Source organism: Eupeodes corollae, chromosome 1 (genome assembly GCF_945859685.1).
Source record: "Eupeodes corollae chromosome 1, idEupCoro1.1, whole genome shotgun sequence".
In the NCBI taxonomy this organism is placed as follows: domain Eukaryota; kingdom Metazoa; phylum Arthropoda; class Insecta; order Diptera; family Syrphidae; genus Eupeodes; species Eupeodes corollae.
Genome location: NC_079147.1, coordinates 243,806,282 through 243,825,782, shown reverse-complemented (window position 1 = coordinate 243,825,782; position 19,501 = coordinate 243,806,282). Strand labels below are relative to the sequence as shown.

Below are 19,501 nucleotides of genomic sequence, written 5' to 3'. Positions count from 1 at the left end.
TGGAAAAAAACTTAAGCTTAAAATATATAACGATCAAGCCATCATGCATGTGTTTTTAGGGAAGGATTTAAATATTCTTATTTTGACAGTTCTATACAAAAAAAACAAACATGGTGAAAAATATTTACTGAATACAAAAAGTACCCTTTCATCTTTTCTCAAAAGTCTCGCTTGCTTAGAAATGTCAAAATTGTTACTTTAGCGAGTGACTGACATTTCAAATTTTGACACATTTATTTAAAAAGCGTTTATTTCATACCATGGAATGATTTCTATACGAATTTGATTATCTGTTATATTTTTATTTGTTGCCGTGACGTTTGGGGGAAAATTTAAAATCCTCAATAAGTTTTGATTTGTCACTTCTGAATTTTCACATTGCAAACGCGTGGAATTGCCCAGTTTATAGTTGGAAATTCAAATAAATAGGTCCGTTTAAGCTATGTAGCTTTGGTTATTTCCACGAACTGTCATTGTTTAGACATGTTCGTATGGCAGCTTTTTTATAAAAGGGAATTCGAAATTTACTATTTAGAAAAAAGAAAAGAAAGATTTAAATTTTTTTGAGTCGTTTAGTAAATTCTTAAATGTTTAGAAAATTGGTACTTAGTAAAATTTTTAGCGCTAAACGAAAGGATCTTTAAAATTGTTTGCCAATGTTTTCATAAAAGTTATTCAAAAAGCTTGCTTATGGCAATACTTCATTAACTCTGATGACCCGATATGAATATGGCAACGGGGATTTACACTAGAAGATGCATGTTTTGATGATGCACATTCGATATGTGTAAATAATAACAATTTTAACCTTTTTTGCATGCCTTCTATTAGTTTTGACAACAAAATGCATTATGAGAAGTGTGAAGGCTGCAACGTGTAGACACTTGTGTGTCTCTCTAAAATGTCAACAATTTGAAATTCTGTATGGCGATGGCCTCATATTGACTTTGAATCTTAATAGAATTTAAAATCTGCACATTATTACGTACGTAGGTTAATTCCTAAACATTACCTATTGTATAGGATTTTCTGCAAATATTTTACAAACAATTTGTGAGATGAAGATGTTTTGTATTTACATTACGATTTCGTAGGAAAAATCACATCCTCATCTGTCATTGCGTTCATCATTTTGTTTAAATAAAATACAAGGTACAATTGAATATGAGTAGACATAATAAAAGTCATAGTATGTACTTGTGGTATATGGAAAATTAAAAGCAATCTACACTTTATCTTATGTCATGTAGAATTGTAGAAGTCATAATTATAAATAATATCTTATCAGTAGAATGACTTTTTATCGATAGCATTATTATTGAAATACTTTTACAAAGTAAATCATTTTTTGAAAGAGGTGTGTATACTGTATTATGTAGTACAAGAAGCAAATAAATTAACCACAAGCGCCTAATTAAATAGTTTTTGTTTTATTATTTCAATTTGACACTTAAAAAGAGGTTTATATACAATTGTTATTGGAGTTAAATTGGAGCAATTGTTTGGATTGAAATACCTTCGTTTTATGAATCATCATTGATTGTAAATTTTATCTGACGTATCATTTTGTTTATGATTTGATTGTTCAATGACCTTTGGATTATTTTAAATTTTAAATGATTAAATCTGTATAATTAAGAACTATATCAAATGTTATATATTTTTAACTTATTGCGAAATAAACAGACCTTTTTGACAGCTCATTTATACTGTCTCAACACAATATGTAACTCCAACTATATCACCACTTTTTGACATTTCATGTTTTGTTTTCAATTGTTGGGTTCAGCTGTTCAATCTTTTGTTGGACAAATTCTCTAAACGCTTTAGTATTTTCTTCATTTTTATTCATTATTATTCAATCACGAAATCACAATAAACACTGTAAAGCACTGACAGATGCCAATTTTTCTGCACGAACAAGTTAGAAGATGGTAAAAGTTTGCAGCACCTTCTGCAACACTGATTTGCATTGCGTTTTGTTCGTTACATTGAGTTTGTGTGCTTTCAATATTTTGACAGCTACCCCAGTTCCAGCATTATGTTCAGCCAATTATTTGTTCGGAGCTAAAAAACAAAAACGCCTGACATTGCAATTTTATTTGACATTTTAAAGAGATTACAAACTTTTTATACGAATTTGTGCATTTTTAAAAATCGTCTATAAATCAATGTCTAGTTTTTTAATCTGTACATTTCTATATTACAAAAAACAAAATTAACAAAGAATGAATAAAATGTTTAAATTCTGAAAAGATTGAAATCAATTGATTGAGAAAAAGAACATTTTCAATTGTTTGTATATCAAATAAATGGTGATTCCTGATTGCAATATTATAAATCTGAGTCTATAATTGAAGTTAACGTCAATAGAATTAAACTAAAATAATATTTTATGAAAGCATTCACTAAAGATTGTATTCTTTTAAAACCCAGTCGATCATGCTACTGTCAAAATATTAAAAATAAAACAACGATGAACACATCCTTTAATATATTTCATTATAATTATCTTATTCTTATAAAAAACAAAATCTTATAATTTATACTTTATTTTTTTTTATTTACAGTTTGACGATTATTTACGCTCTCTATCAATTGATCCCGAATCTGTGTCAAATTTTAAATTAATCACAGATGGACAATTTCCAATACGTCAATGTTTACATCCAGAAGCTTGTGCCAAAGATCTAGAATTACCCGCTTATTATTGTAGATTTAGTGATTTACGTAAAGAATTTGTTACTTTTAAGTCTGGTGATTTATCAAAAGCACTTGTTCCAGTGAAAGATATTAAAAAAATACTTCAAACCCCGACGGCAATATTACCCCAGAGTATTGCCGATATGGTAAAAGGTAAGTTTAGTAATAAAAACTGTGATATTTTTGGTTTAGGATTTTTCAACAAGTTTTAGTTAACCGGGTGTCACTTCTGAAGATTTCAGATTTTGACATTTAACAAACAAAGATAACGCCATTTCTAAAAATAGAACGATACGCACTTAGAGACTTAGAGAACGCAACCATTACCCGTGTTTTGTTGGAAAATCTATCCATTGTATGGTAGGATTTTACACGAATAACAAAAACAATATCCGTAGTAATACTACCGATAAAAGTTAAAGTAGAATCTTACTCAGGATGGGTTTTTTAAATTTATACGAGTCTCGAATGGATCTTATGCGATTTCGTTCTCAAATGTTGGTACGATTTATATTGCGTTTGTATCTCGATGGCTGTGTTCGTTGAGTAGTTGTGCATTTGGAATCATATGTTTTCCATTAGGGACATAAATCAATCTGTGAATGTTGATATTGTTTAACTTCGTTAATGAAAATGGACTAACTGGGCTTATTTTGCAAGAGAAATCAATAGTATAGAAAAGATAATTAAGTTCTGCTATGTTTTCACCAAAGGTTTCCCTCAGTTTAGATTGAATAAATCTTTTTGGTGTTTCCACCGCAGAAGAAGATTTAAAAATGATTAAGTTTGACAGCACTTTCTAAAATGCAAATGGTGTTTCGATGTTTCTTATGAAGTGCAAGTAAGATATTAGGACTCGTGTTGAAGAAGAACTGAATAGTTCAGTAACATATAAGAATACGCTACCTACTCCATTTGCAATTTTTTTTTTAATTTGATTAGAACAAAACTATTTTTTTACAAAAACATGCAAATAAACAGAACATAATGCATTGTCTGTAAAACAAACTCCTCCACAAAGGTTCGCAAATTTTGAATCGACTCCGATCCCCGACCAGAATCGAGTCAAATCAAGAACATTTCAACTCGATTCAGTTATATAAAGAATTGAGACAAGCTTTAAGCTCGCTTCAATACCACATGTTAATGTAGTAGTATACGAACAAACCACCTTCTTGAAGTTTTAATTTTATGACAAAGCTGCAATTGTTAAATTAACTATTTTCATAGAATCTCAATTTCCAGATGTTTTCTTACCATTTCTTCTTGAAAAATGTCCATTTTATTAATTTTTTTGCTGAAGTTAATTTAGACTATTGATTTGCACAAAACTTTATTCTGTTTGTGTGTGTTTTTTTTTATTATTATTCTGACAAATCTTCTTTCAGTAGTAACAATTTTTAAATATAAAAATCTGGCTACTGCCGATGCGTTTTCTTGGGAATTTTCTACTATACTGACATTTTGGGCAGTTTCAATGGCCTTTTTTCTCTTTACTATGAAATAAAGATTGATTAAGTTATCTTAAAAAATACTCAAAATGAAATTATTTCAATTTTGTTTTTCACTTCAAATGTAATATAGTTATAAAGTAGGATTTTAAGTTTTGCACTTAAGCAGGTCTGCCGCAAAATCGGAATTCGAACAATGTGTTAATGATTTTCTACTGATGATTTTGAAGCAAAAACATACACAAGTATATCTACATTTAAATGGTGTCAACCCTATTGTTTTGTTTTAAGTAAAACTTCATCTTTCATTTGATAACAAATCAAACTTTGAACGCTATGGCCTGATGAATTGGGAAAACCCTTTGCACTTTTTATCATTTGGATTAAGTGATATCAAAATATCTAAAACTCTCCCTAGGTGAATGGACGGTGAGACTTCTCATCACATAAGTCTTAACTCTTGTTACTTTTTTTTCTGTTACTTATTTTTTGTAAAACTAATTATATTATGAAGACACAAAATTTAATGTCTAAGGCATGATTTTCTATAAAAGTTTATAATTTAAAAATAAACTTATATATGTAAGTAAATATCTATAGTTTTGTTATCACTCCGTTTAATATTGTATATTCCATGACATGACTTAAAGTAATTTGAAATAAATGACAAATTTCATAAAATACAATGTAGTGGGATAACAAACTAATTTTCTAAAGTTGCCCTAAATATTCAAGAACTTATCAGGGAATATAAAAATAAAACAAACTATAACTAATTTTGTCGTGAATAAAAATGTTTGATTTTTGTTTTCTCTAACTTTCATACACGTGGATAAAATAAAATTATGCACGCGATGACGATGACGATCAGAAAATATAAAAACCTTGGAAATGTTTATTGACTTGACCAAACTAATTTGATTGATCTTATGTTTCTAAGTTATTATTATTATTTTTTATTAACTTCAGTAAAATTTCTATACCAGTTTTAATTATTATTTTAATACTGACCCCATCGGAAATTGCAAAAGGGCAAAATGAGACAAGAATGACATCACAGTCATTATAATATCAATATTTCTATGAGTGATGTATTCTTGTACTTTTAGATTTCTGCAAAGTAAAAACCACCTACAATCATTTGATTTTGTTTGTTTCCACCTCAAAAACTAGTTATGCGGAAATCGAGTGCTATGCCCTACTATTTTTTACTGAAAATCAAGTAAAAAACCTCAAATTTTTGGAGCCTTTTTTTAACCAACAAAGTTTTAAAATAGTATGATTCGTTTGCGTCAAAATATCGCTCCCAGAAACATTTCTCTTAAAATCAGACATGTTCTGATAAAGTGGAGAGCTTCTTTCATTTTTCCTTGGTTACATAAAGACTATTTATAATGGTCAAATCATCTCTATGCGGTATAAAGTTCAGCAGTATATATTCTCTTCGCAGCTTTACCACATTGATATTTCGAAGGTACTGTAATTCCTCTCTCCCAAGTAATGATATACCTGGTTGTAGAATAGCCTGTAGATTGATATTGTTGCGTCATTCAAGTATTTTCTAGCTGTTTTAAATGTGCTCCATTAATAAGCTGGTTAAGCGAAGTTTCCAATTCTCAATCAGTTTAGTTCTAAGCCACATTCTGCCAAGAGATCTAGTCATTTAGCTCATCAGATTGGTCTAGTCCTTATGAATTGGAGAACTACTATTTTTGGAGGTCAGTTATCATCCATTTTTAAAACTTGCTTACTTGCATTTTTAAGTTTCGTATAAAGAAAGGTAATATAATATAATAAGTTCTATGTGGATAGGAATTAAAATCTTCGTCTCCAGTAATACCGTAGAAGTTCCTCCCCCTGTCATACGACTTTGTTCCCTAATTTTGTGCAGCTTAAAAAAGTATTGATGCTGATACCGCTTCAAATATTTTGAACTTGCTGCTTTTATTACAGAACAGGGGCGAACACAGGTAGGGGTTTTGGGGGTTAAAACCCCCGAAATATCAGAATATGTGCAGTAATCAAATATCCATTATTGTTCAAAAGAAAAAAAAACTGAAATGGTACAAAATTAATTTTCAACTCTAATTCTCAAACTTTTCTGAACGAAAAATTTTAATAAATTTGCTACGGTGTGATAGAAATTGTACAAAAACACGCTAAATCAGAACAATAAATTTCTGTATTTTTGGGTAAAGAAAGAGAAATATTTTTCTGGTTTTCATCCATACTAACAATTAAAATTTTAAGTATTTTTATTTTCAAACACTGAGGTAGAAGATTAAGGGTTTTGTATGTAGCTAAGTATTATTATTATTACCACTATTACTATAAATGAAAAATTGAAAACAGTAAAGTACCTTGTCGTACTCATTTTTGAAATGATCCCACGGCCACTTATGACACATTTAAATACCAAAACACCCAAAAATTGTTCGGTTCATTAATGTTAGTTTTAACTACAAATTTAAAAAAATCTTTTAACTTAACTTTTCTCATATCTTGAATTGTGACACAAGAATATTTTAAAACATAAACAGGACCCCTGTTTGCCTTTGTCACGTTTTTTCCCTATTTTTCAAGAACAAGAATCAAAATAATAATGAAAGTTACGTGATGTCTTCTAAATTCAATATTTTTAAACATCTGAATGCGTTTCTGTATTTAAAAATACCTTAATGTAAGACACAAAACAATATGGATCATATTTATAGTCATATTTTAAACCCGAGTCTATTTGAGTTGGTTAGCACCCGTGGCATGATGGTTAGTGTATTGGACTGTCAAGGTCTTGGGTTCGATCCCCGCCTATGCTATCTAAAGTTTTTGCACGGAATTGCAAAGTCTTCAAGAGTAATTCTTGTAATGAAAAGAGCTTTCTCAAATTATCCGTTCGGAATCGGCTTAAAACTGTAGGTTCCCTCCATCATTTTCCAGCTCTGTTTAGTTAGAAACAGGTTTAAGGCATATTCGACTACAATTCTGAAAAATTTCACTTAAACCTATACAAAATGGCTTGTAGAGGGGAACAAAATAAATTGGTGGAGAGCCAAAACCTTTGAAACCCTTTAAACTATTTTGTTTGCTGTTAGTTGAGAATTCTTATAAAGTTTGTTTTAAGACTTGGAAGCAAACTTATCAAACATTTCATTGAATTTCGATCTATAATATTCAAAAGGTCAATCATAAACTTGCCAGTTTTTTTTTCTCTAATCGATACCTTTCATCCAAATCATCTTCATCTATTTCAAAGAGGTCTAATTGGGTTAAGCAGAACTTTCGTTTTCTGTTAATTGGTAGCATTTCAAGATCCAGAAAAATAATAAAATATTGATATATGCTTAAGTCTTTTGACATTTTAATTTTGAAATAAAATGTATCGTAGATTAATTTTCTCTACCAGTTGGTTTATTTTTGACGTTTAATAGATTAAAAAAACAGCTTAAAAATAGGTTTCGTCGTGTTTATATATATTTAGACTCCAGATTATCTTTTAAAATGGGTTTAAATTGTCTATGAATAACATAAACTGAAGTTAAGTTTAGCAAAAAGAAAATAAGAACTTATTAAGGAACTATGCATATGACCCTTTGTCTTCGGTCTAAAGGTTCGGAACGCATTCAAGATCATTTCTTCTAGTATTTTCATGGTGAATTAAAGCAAAACATGTTTGACAATTTCAGAATTCAATCTAACAATCTACGGTATATTTGAATATGAAAACAAACAAAAGGGAACTGTGAAAATAGAAAAATCTCACCTCATCTCTTTGTTTCTGTAACTCACATTTATTTATGTGTAAATTCAGCCTAAGATTGATGCGATCGACAACGGCAACTAGAAAATAAGACATACAAACATGCATAAAATGCATACACAAATTATGTTTTAGCTTTGAAGTCAAAGTCATATGTGTATATGTACATATATGTATTTTTTAAATACATGTTTCTTATTACCTATGTACATAATATAAAATAGTGCCAAAAAAGGAAAAACACTTGACATTTAAAATAAAAAAAATAATATAATATATATTTTTTGAAACACTCCCCCCCCTCCCCATAAATTTTTGTCTGCGTTCGTTCCTGTTACAGAACTATTCTGTCTTGTGCTGATTGAAGTTTTCTTCTTTTCTGCTTGACCATTATAATTTATAATGCTAATTTCGTTCGCCCGCTTCCCCTTTTGAAAATTTTAGTCAGCTCCAAAGATGACAATCTTGAAATAGGAAATTTAACATAAGCTGTAATGATTCGGGTGAGTCTGCCAACTCCACGCGGTCTACAAGATCATCAATAAATAACAAAATCCTTGGACTTAAAGTGAAACCTTGTCTAACTCCCGATCGCAATTTAAATTCTTCTGACAGTGCATCACCATTCCATATCTTAGCTATTATGTTCCCGTAAAGATTCTGTTTAAACCTTCCAAAGTTCCGTTACATCTTGGAACTATAGAGCTTGTAAATAAGCGCTTTTCTATCAATCAAATCGAATGCAGATGTTCAAACAACAAAAAAAGCGTACAACTTCTTAATTTTTATGAAAGAATGTTCCTGCAATACTTTTGAGGGGAAAATTTTGGTCAATTGCCACTTCTTAATCATTTCAGAAACTCCCTTTAGCTTATGTTGTCGTGTAACAATAAATTCAAACGTTTTTGCAATACCATCGTAAATATTTTATACGAACAATTTAAAAAGGCTTTTCAAATGTGGTCTTTAGTGAAACGGAAAAATAATCGATTCCTTAAATTCTCCGTTTTTCAATAAGTCTCAGCTTCTTTATTAGTTGTGTTGTGCTATATTTATAAAATTCAGCTGATATACTGGTTTTCCCTCTTTAAGTCTCGTTACTGCTGAGATCACTTCTTGCAAACTTATAAAACACTGTGAAAAGATGGAGATTTCTCTAAGTCTGGATTCAAACATTTCTAAATGTAGGCTGCCAAATATTCTGGCACTCGGGTTCGGATAGATTCAAAACCGTTTGCCAAGTTCCAAAATTCTTTTAATCTTCTACATAAAACTAATCGTTTCGATTGAACTTCGAAGAAGGCTGTCTGTTTTGCTGGCATATAGCCTTGTAAGAAACTATAATGATATTTTTAGAAGGAGTTTAGTGATATACTATTAAGTGATATACTTAATATTATAGAGTACAAATAGCAGGTTTCTTAGTTTTAATATTTAACCAAACAATCGTAAGTTACAATTCCCCCCCATAATTTTTCTTTCAAATTTTTAACCTTAATGAGTGATGTTTCCAGCCTTACAGACCCTTTACAATTATCCAGATTTTCATAGGCTCCCGTTTTGCGAAAGGGTGATCTAAATAAGAAACAAATTTGTATCGTTATTATTGCTTAATGCTACAATTTTCTTATCTTTTTGCTTCTAAAGATTCTATGATTTAAATTTTAAAGAAGTCCACAGCACTGCTTTTAAATTTTAAATGTATGTTTGGTAGTGAAAAAATATTAATTTATTTATTATTTTTTGATATAATTATTTTTTTTTTTTAATTTAATTTAAATCTCAGAACTCAATATTACAACTTGTGATGATACAGAATTTTATGTTAAGGAATCTCGAGATATGGTTTCAGTAATTCAAGCACTCCTGGCAGAAGGTATTTATAATCAATTTTCTTATATTAATTAAAATGTAATTAATTTAATTTGTTTTTATTTTTATTAGGTCACAAGTTTGAGAACAATGAAATTGTTAACTTATTACTAGAACCAGGAATATGGTAAGTAAATATTTTCACAATTAATAACAATTTAAAAAAAAAAGGTGTAAGCGAACTTTAAAAATTTTATAATATAGTACGTACAAAATTATGTACAAAATTGAAAATAAGTCCGAAAAAATGATTTAACACTGTTTAACACTGTTTCGAGTATTGTAATTATTAAGTTTATTTCGTACCAAATCTAAAATGAAAGATGAATTGTTTAAGTTTGGACTAAAAAAAAGGAATTTTGCAATATATTCCACATATAAAATATAAATTGATTTAATTATTATTGTTCTCATTTCTCATATCTAAATCTTTCAAAGACTTTGAATTTTGTAGAAATGAAGCGAATGCATATTTTAAGCTAAGAATATTTATTAAATGAAAAATTAGCTCGAAACTTAAAAAAGAGTATTTTTTTGAATACAAATGTATTTGATTTTATGCTAAAGATGTTCATAATGTTTTTTGTTACATCAAAAAAAAATATTTTGTAAGTGGAAAAATGTTGGCCATCAGCTTAGGATCTTAATGTGTCCACCTTAATGCTTAAGTTAAATGATTTTCTTAGTCAAGTCTCTGTTTGAGTCAGCTTGTATAACACTTGTTTAAATTTAAACTCAGTTATGAGTTTGTTTATATAACAAAAGATGAGAATTATTTTCAAAGTATGGGACAATTTTGAAACGGTTGAACTTTGTTTTTAAACTTTTGAAGCCTAGATAGTTTTTTTGTGTTTTGAAATGTTTGTAAAATTAAGACGTAGAGCATTTTAAAATGACCTTAAGAACAAACTAAAACTTAAAATCATAGAAAAGAACTGTAGTATCCAAAATAATTCCAAACATTTTACGAAAAAGAAATTAAATAGTTTTTATTTACCAGTTGTATAGGTTTGATTTTGGTATTTAAACAAAAATAGTTGCTTTTTTTAACAAATCAATAGATGATTATTTCATTGCAACGAGCTAAATATGTATGCCAATTAGATTGAAAAACTATATCAGCCAAATGGCTACTACTTTTGTTCAGGAAATTTTTCATGACAATTTTCCATTTGAAAAAAATCTTAAACTGTCTCAGTAATTGGTCTTAAATCGATTTTGGAGCATTTATCTTATCTATTGACCTAACAAAATGTAAGGGTTTTAAATCTAAAGCAATTGGTCAATTGTTATTTCCTTTTCAGAAAAATAGGACGGTCAGGCAACTTTTGTGCAAAATTAAGATTGCTTCGTTACAAATGTCTTTCAATTCCATCTATGAAGAAATTGCACCAAGCAGTGATACGTTGAGGAAGAAGTCGTTTTTTAAGTGATTAATACGAAGAAACAACGTTTGTGGTGATCCACCACCTTAAGATTTGTTAAAATCTAAATTTTGCTTCAAGATCTAGGTGTATTGTCGTACGTAGAATGCCGAATTCTAAAGATCGGCGAGTAGTTAACTAACCTGCGAGTTATGGTCTACAACCGCAATAATATCGATTGTTCTTGAGCTACGCACACCGTTAAGATGGCTACTTTTTTTATAGTGAATTTTAACAATTTTAATGCGTTGTTGGAGCTTGTATATGAATAAGGACATAGTTTTAACTTTCAAATGCCTAAGCATTGCCCAAAAAAAAAGGCTTTAGAAAAGTAAAATTTTACTCCCAAGTCCTTTGAAACTCAGCCAAACTTTGTAAACGAAGTTGGGATTATTGAAATTCATTCTTTATCAATTTTAATTAAAATAATAATTATAGTAAAAATATGATCATCTTTTTTGATTAAGTGTATATTTTACTTGGAAGTAAAGCCGATTCGTATTAGACATTTAAAAAAATGCTTAAGACTTAAAATAACAGTAGTGTCCATAAAATATTTTTGGTTTAAAATCGAAAAATCAAATTTTCTCAAAAAGAAACAATATAGGTTTTTTTAATGTTCTCTAAAAATTTTGTTCTTAACTTGAAAAAAAATATTTTCTTATTACTCCAGAAGTTTACCCCCCTAGAACTGTTATTTTATTTTGGAGTTTTCTTAAGAATTAATGAAGTGGTTTGAATGCACAATCTCTTATCTCTTATACTGTCTCAATAAAATTTGATGACCAAAAATGTCAAAATTTACTTTTAGGATTATTAAAAAAATACCTATTACTTTTTTTCAAAATTCATTACCTCGAAAACGAGTCATCATGTTTTTACGACACTCAAATGTAAAACATATATAAATAAGTTCTAAATAACTGAATACTTAAAAATTTAACACTAATTCGAACATTTAATATCTACAAAATTAAATACAAATTCTGGAAAATGATGTTTTTTTATTTTAATTCAAATGGGATTTAAATTTTTAAAAACAAACTCTTTTCACATCTTCATTTTACAATATTAAAATGCAGAAGATATTTTTAAACAGACTTTTAGGATAGATGAGCAAGTTTGTGCGATCCAGTCGTGATGCACTTTATTTTTGAAGACTTATGTGTTTTCTATCTTTAGACATATAACGAACATTTTATAGGTACTGTGTTGTATTCTAAGTTAATGAATCATTTCCTTTTTAGTGTTTAAAACACAGTACGAGCGTTTTCTTTCATTTTTTAAATGTTGCATCAAAACTATTCATATTTTATAATGTTTGATACAAGGAAAATAACAAACAATATTATGCTTTGTTTACTTTGTAAAAAAACAATAAAACTTAACAAATATCTCACCTAATACCTAAAGCCCTAAACCCTAATAAAACCGAAATAATAAAAGTAAAACCGACAAGTAAAACTAAAATTGCTTGACCAAAAGGTATAATAATATTCTAAAATGTCTTCTTTTTTGACTTTGTTTTTCTCTGAGTCAAATTGAACTCCTTATCATGAAGATTCTTTTTTTTATTTTTACTGCCGAAGCCGATCGACTTCGACAAGAAAAACAAAACCTAAACAAATGCGGTCTACATATACGTATTTATGCACGTACAGTCGTTTCTTTGAGTGAAACTCTGAAACTCAACTCTCTTGTCTTGCCTTGCCTTGAGGTTTTATAACTTAAAAAAGGCGATGAGACCGAAGAAGATTACAAAAATATTAGAATTATAGAACTCTCGAAACAGTTTCAATCCGAATGTTATCCATAATCGATCGTTATCTTCATAAAATACCCTCTTAGTCAGACTTGCTTCAGTGGATGTGTCAATAAATGTATTATTATTTTTCAAAATCAATTCCTAAATGAGATAAACAAAATGTCAATTTACAGATAAAAGACTGAATAAAATAAAACAAAATCAATCTTTTCTTTGGCGCGCTACTTTATTATAAAATTTTGAAAAAAAGTGTGGTTCTAATTTTTATATTATTTTTAAACAAAGTAAGTGTCAATTCAATATCAAGAATCTACAACCTGTAATTTTGTTTTATATATTTTGAGTGAAAAGATATAAAAATTCTTATCGACGAAAATACATCGGATTATACTCGTATACCTACATTGATCTACAGGTAGAGATTAATATCGATAAAAACAGAGCTAGAGGTTATAGATACTTTTGACTGACTGACTGCCTCTACCTCGCCTGTTTCGTGTCGCCTCGAAAGCAATTTATTGTGCTTATCGTGCATATTTCTTACAAAGTGTTGAATTGTATTTTAATCATTTTACATCGAAGTTCAGTTAAAAAAGACGAGAGTGACGACTTGAGGGCAAAATTCGTATGTGTTCGCAATAAATTTAAAGTTTTAACACACAATTTTTAACCAACAATATTCTGAAAACCAATTAAAAAACCTTAATTTTGAAAACCAAGTACGTTTTATACATGAAGTTCAGAGATAAGAGAATGCAAGAAAAAAGTGCAGTTCGCATAAGTTCATTAATATATTGTTTTCTTTTGTTTAAATATATTTTTTGTAATTTTGAAAAATGATATTTTTTTAAAAACAGTGTAAAAATATAAATTCTTTTATATTATAGTTCGATTGATGACGAAATCGATGGTGCCTGCATAGTTCGAGCTAGAGGATTACCTTGGCAAAGTAGTGATCAGGATATTGCTAAGTTCTTTCGTGGTCTCAACGTGGCAAAGTAAGTAAAGTTAAAATTTAATTTTGAATTTTGTTTTTAATTCACTTTATTTTTATAAATTTTTCTATCGTTAAGAATTCTCCATTAATAAATTCTACATATCTATATAGTCATAACGTTCGATTAGTTATATTTTTGCCCTCCTTTGATAACAGGCTAAAGGTCTTCCAGATTATTATTATACACTGTCAGAGACTTTTATTCTATATAGGAACTGACAGTAGACAGTAGGATATAGTGATTTAAAATGTTGGTTAAAAACTTAGTCTTGTGAGCATGAGTTTTCCAAGAAATATTTTTTTGGGCAATGGGAAAAGTCAAGCACTACTTTACCGATTTCATTAATCTTCTCTTTCAGTACAGTGCAAGCAAAAATGTCATAATTTTTTTTATTTTGATTTATAAAAAAAATATAATTTTTATATCTCAGAAAGGTATACAGATTAAAATTTACAAATTATATATACAAAATTAATTTAGGGAAAAACGCTTTTGGAAAAATGAAGTTAATCTACCTTTTTTGGGAAATAAAGTTGCATTTCAATCCTTAGTATGGGAAATATTTTTAAACTGACTTTTTTGAAGAATTAGCAAGTTCTAGCTAATCAGTTGTGCATATTTCTTTTGAAATTGATTTTCTGTTGAATAAAGCTTTTAAGATCTTAAAAGAACTAAAGAAATATACTTTTGTAGTGAATTTTCTTCAGATGTTCTAGAACTGAGATTAAAACACAAATTTCAAGAATATAAATGCCCCAAAAACAGCAAAAGTGATACTTTTGTTAAACAAATGGCTAATTGAAAAACAAAATGCACGTTTCATATCTATTAATATAAAAGCTTTGAATATCTTGAGAACTGATACGTGTAATTTGTGACTGCCACACAAAGGATTCTTCCCAACTTATTTGTTTACTTTAATATGTTTTTATTTTATATTCAGAGAAATGATGTACTTAAATGCAGCATTTTTAAACATCTGGCTCTCTACAATTTTTAAGCTTTGTTGGCTCCTTTTAGGTCAAAATATTTTCTAGCATAAGATCCATTCTACGAGTAAGCTAAGTTCCAAAACAATTTTTTAAATCGCGTGAAAGCAACAAAAATCCTCTAAATTGCTGTGGTTTAGCTCTTAAATATGGCACATTTAGAAAACTGTTGGAATCTTGGAATGCTTTTATATGAAAAGAGAGGTGGCCAAAACAAATGGTTAGACTATACTTTGCTGGGCTGCTGAGCGTTCTTAAATAATTTAATAACTAAGGTTGTCACTTTAGCCCTTTAAATTTTTACATTTAAGGTTAAGATACACATTAGGTTATTTAAATTTTGTTAGTCTCCTTTTCAGAACATTTTTAAGCGGTGAGTAAAAACTCGTCTATATGTTAAGCGTGTGACATCCCTCCTTGGTTAACACGTTCAGGAAAGATTACTTTCAAAAATACGATCTGCGGATTGTGACTACAAAGTTTTGACTAGTTTTGTAGTGGATTTTAGGCATATAAATGGGGGTTTTAAGTGTATATCATTCGATTTTTACCAATAAAAGTTTTTCTTGTTATATGTCAAAAGATGAGAGCTTCAAAAGTGAAAGCTGCCAAAATTGAGGTTATTCATAATAAACGACTTATTTAAAACCCCTAAATATAAGCTACCACTAAAATTATTTTTATCAAATTGGAATTTTTATTCACGAAAACTACAGATCAAAATTTAAATTTAATAACAAACTGGTTCACCTGTCATCACTCGAAATAGATTCGTCAAAGTGTTCGCAAAATATTTCTTTAGGAAACCATACCAAATATTGTTCTATAATATACCTAAAATAAAAATGTTCTTAAATTTAAGATGAATCTGTCCCACTGTGCAAACATAGGCATAACATTATTATCGATATACCTAGTACAGGTCTATAGTGTTACATTATTTGTTTTGATTTTTATTTGCTTGTATTCAAAAAAACAAACTCAATTCCGTTGCAAATCAAATTATAGCAAATTATTTTCTAAATAATAATAAATTCTATGTTTTCTAACCTCTTTTCAAGCTTACTTAATCGAAACTAAACTATTTCATGGTAATCTAGATACAAGTGAAAAACTTTTTAGAGCTTTGGTTGACTTTCTGATGTTTATCTTTTTTATTTTTTATTTGTTTCAGAGGTGGTGTTGCTCTTTGTTTATCACCATTGGGACGCCGCAACGGTGAAGCTTTAGTCCGATTCGTTTCACAAGAACACCGAGACATGGCGCTTAAAAGGCACAAACATCATATTGGTAATCGTTACATTGAAGTGTATCGTGCCACAGGAGAGGATTTCCTATCAATAGCTGGTGGTGCTTCGAATGAGGCTCAAGCTTTTCTATCTAAAGGTCATCAGGTGATAATTCGGATGCGGGGATTACCATATGATTGTACAGCAAAACAAATTGTAAGTTTTTTTGTATTTTTGTTATTCATATGGTAATTGTTTTAAAATTTAATTTTTATTTTATAGCTGGATTTTTTCACAACTGGCAATGAACCATGCCATGTTTTGGATGGAACTGAAGGTGTTCTGTTTGTTAAGAAACCCGATGGTAGAGCTACAGGTGATGCATTTGTTTTGTTTGCCTCTGAAGCAGATTCACCGAAAGCTCTGTCACGACACAGAGAATCCATTGGACAGCGATATATTGAATTGTTCCGATCGACAACGGCTGAAGTGCAACAAGTGTTGAATAGGTCGATGGATCCAAAGACCTATGAACCTCCACAGCCACCACTAATTGCTCAATTGCCGCCAATGCAGCTTTCTCTCTTACCTCAAGTAAGTTGCATCAAATGACTTCAAATCAATTTGCTTCATTGTCAAATACTCAGATAAATGAATGTCTCATTCTAAGATCTGTGACATGCTTAAGTATTTCGTTGCTTGAAGGGAGAATTGCCTTTGTATATTCCAGTAACGCTCCTTAAGAAATTAAGATACCTGCACTTTTAAAGTATTACAATAGAAGTTTTAAAAATTAGGTACTTGAGTACTTGGAAAATACTCTCTCTAGATCTTTTTCTTCTATTTTGTTGCAATTTGACTGTAAAATTATAAGAGTGTTATGTACGAGTTTTGTATCAGAAGAAAATATATGTCAAGAACTTCAAAGTACTGATAAAGTATTTGATATTACTTGTCAAGTTCTTCAAAGTTCTTTTCAAGAACTAGTCAAGTACTAACAGAAACTACTTGCAGAAGTGCTGACCTTTTACTTAAATGTACTTTGTTAAGTAAGTACCATATATTTGCTTCTAAGTTATTTCCAATTACTGGTGAAGCATTTTCAAGCACAGGTACTGACGTGCAAGTAATAAACCCTTTTAAAAATACTCAAACGAACTTGACTTGGACATTTCTTCACCTTAATTCTTTATTTTACTTCAAATTGTATCTTAATTTAATATATTTTATCATTTTGATTGCTTATTTCATAAAAATAAGGAAAACCCAATTTTTATATCGATGGAGATTGGAATTTTGTCAAGTTTTCCTTAAATTGTCTTTATTTTTAAGTACTAAGCCCTGATTAATTTTGTTTTGTATTTTTTTTTATTTTATTAGCACATGATAACATCAGGAACAACCAAGAGCTGCATACGGCTGCGGGGCCTTCCTTACGAAGCCATGGTTGAGCATATATTGCATTTCCTCGATGACTATGCCAAAAACATTATGTTCCAAGGCGTGCATATGGTCATCAACGCTCAGGTAAAAATCACACCAACCTCCCGTCAACATTTCACCAATTTTTTAATTTCTTCCATTAATGAATTAAAGGGTCAACCAAGCGGAGAAGCATTCATACAAATGGACTCTGAGGAAGCAGCAAGACAGTGCGCCCAACGCAAGCACAATCAATTTATGGTGTTTGGCAAAAAATACCGTTACATCGAAGTTTTCCAATGCTCCGGCGACGATATGAACATGGTGTTAAGTGGAGGCATGCAATCGCCAGTCAATCATCATCATCCAACGAAACCTTCTCTATTATCACCGGGTATGTTATCACAACCACAGCAGACAACAACTCAATCAAATAGTGCCCATCCTGCAATTCAATCCAATGCGCCTGTAGCCGCCGCAGCAGTGGCAGCAGCAGCCATGGCTCATCAACAGCAGCAACATCAACAACAACAACAGCAACAACACACTTATCAGCACTTGTCGGCCGCCGCGAATTCTCAAGCTGCTGCCGTTGCTGTTGCTGCTAATGCTGCTGCTGCTGTCAGTGCTGCTAGCCTCAATCCATTCATAGCTAGACATCATTCCCTATCGCATTATACTCCGGCGCCGATGGCAGCCTCATTGCCCATGCATAATGGCCATCCAGGCGCTGCGGCGACCACACTTACCACAGCCGCCATGCACAATCAGCATCATAGTTCGAATTTACAAGGCGCCGCCGCAGCCGCTGCGATGCCATTCAATCTTTCAATACCTCCTCCGCTGTCAGCTAATTCGGCTCTGATAGCTCAACAGCAGGCCCACTTTATTGCCCAGCAAAATTTGCTTGCCCGTCAAGCTGCTGCTATGGCCGCTGCCGAACAATCGGCTCCAATGTATCAGAATTTTTTCAATCCATATCTGCTTCCGAACCCTGCCTCGCCTGTTGCTGGAGGCCCCGCTGCTGCAGGGCATCCGCAATACGTTCTTATGCCTCAGAGGCAGTTTTTTCAGCCCTTTCAGCTGAGTTATGATCCGTCCGTTTTCCAGTTTACTGGTCATCCAGCTGGTGCTGCCGCCGCTCCAGCCGGTCCTGGAGTTGCCCATCACCAGGCTGGACTTGCCCAGTCCATGAAAAGATCATACGAAAATGCATTTCAGCATGATCCAAATCAGGTCAACAATGCTGCTAAACGCACTCTTACCCGTCCGCCAGCTGGCAGCATGTACTTTTACAATCCTGGGGTATAAGGTCCTCAAGAAATGAAAAAAAAATGCAAACCTTAAATCCTGACTTATTGCAAAAACAGACAACTTTTTTAATAATCAATGGCAATATTAATGTTTAAGCAAAGAAAAAATATAGTTTTATATTTTTTAAAAATCTTTTTACCGAAAATAATTATGTAGAAAAATCCCTCAATTTTTGTTTTATATATTAAATCATGCAAGCATTTACACTAGCTTTAAGTGGATTTATTTTATTTTATTAAATAAATCTTAAATTTTTAACTATATCTATACCTACTTATTATATTTAAGTAAAATCATACTTAATTATTTTGTTGAACATTTGGTTATACCTATTTTAATAAACAAACAAAAAAATCTAAAAACAAAAGTTTTAAAAACGGCTTGGTCGAAATACTTATATCAAAATTGATTTGTTGATGAGCAACATAAACTTCCTTTGGCAACTCTATGTCTAAGCATTTTCCTTTGACTAAATTAGGTGAAATTTTAAATTTAAAATTGAATGAGGCTAGCAAAAATAATTTCATAAATTTCTATCCAGCGTAAGCGTAATGGCTTGAAGAACTTCTTAAAGTTA

The 19,501-nt window shown here is 30.5% G+C and overlaps 1 protein-coding gene across 1 annotated transcript in view; it reads left to right on the top strand.

Moving 5' to 3' along the window:
- Window positions 1–19,501, top strand: part of LOC129943259 (RNA-binding protein fusilli) — an 84,713-nt gene that overhangs the window by 52,446 nt on the left and 12,766 nt on the right. Inside the window, exons 4-11 of the mRNA XM_056052568.1 lie at window positions 2,571–2,856; window positions 9,698–9,787; window positions 9,856–9,910; window positions 13,860–13,970; window positions 16,134–16,404; window positions 16,471–16,782; window positions 17,569–17,715; window positions 17,785–18,004. Coding sequence (XP_055908543.1) covers window positions 2,571–2,856; window positions 9,698–9,787; window positions 9,856–9,910; window positions 13,860–13,970; window positions 16,134–16,404; window positions 16,471–16,782; window positions 17,569–17,715; window positions 17,785–18,004 — 1,492 coding nt within the window. The remainder of the gene's footprint in view (window positions 1–2,570; window positions 2,857–9,697; window positions 9,788–9,855; window positions 9,911–13,859; window positions 13,971–16,133; window positions 16,405–16,470; window positions 16,783–17,568; window positions 17,716–17,784; window positions 18,005–19,501) is intronic.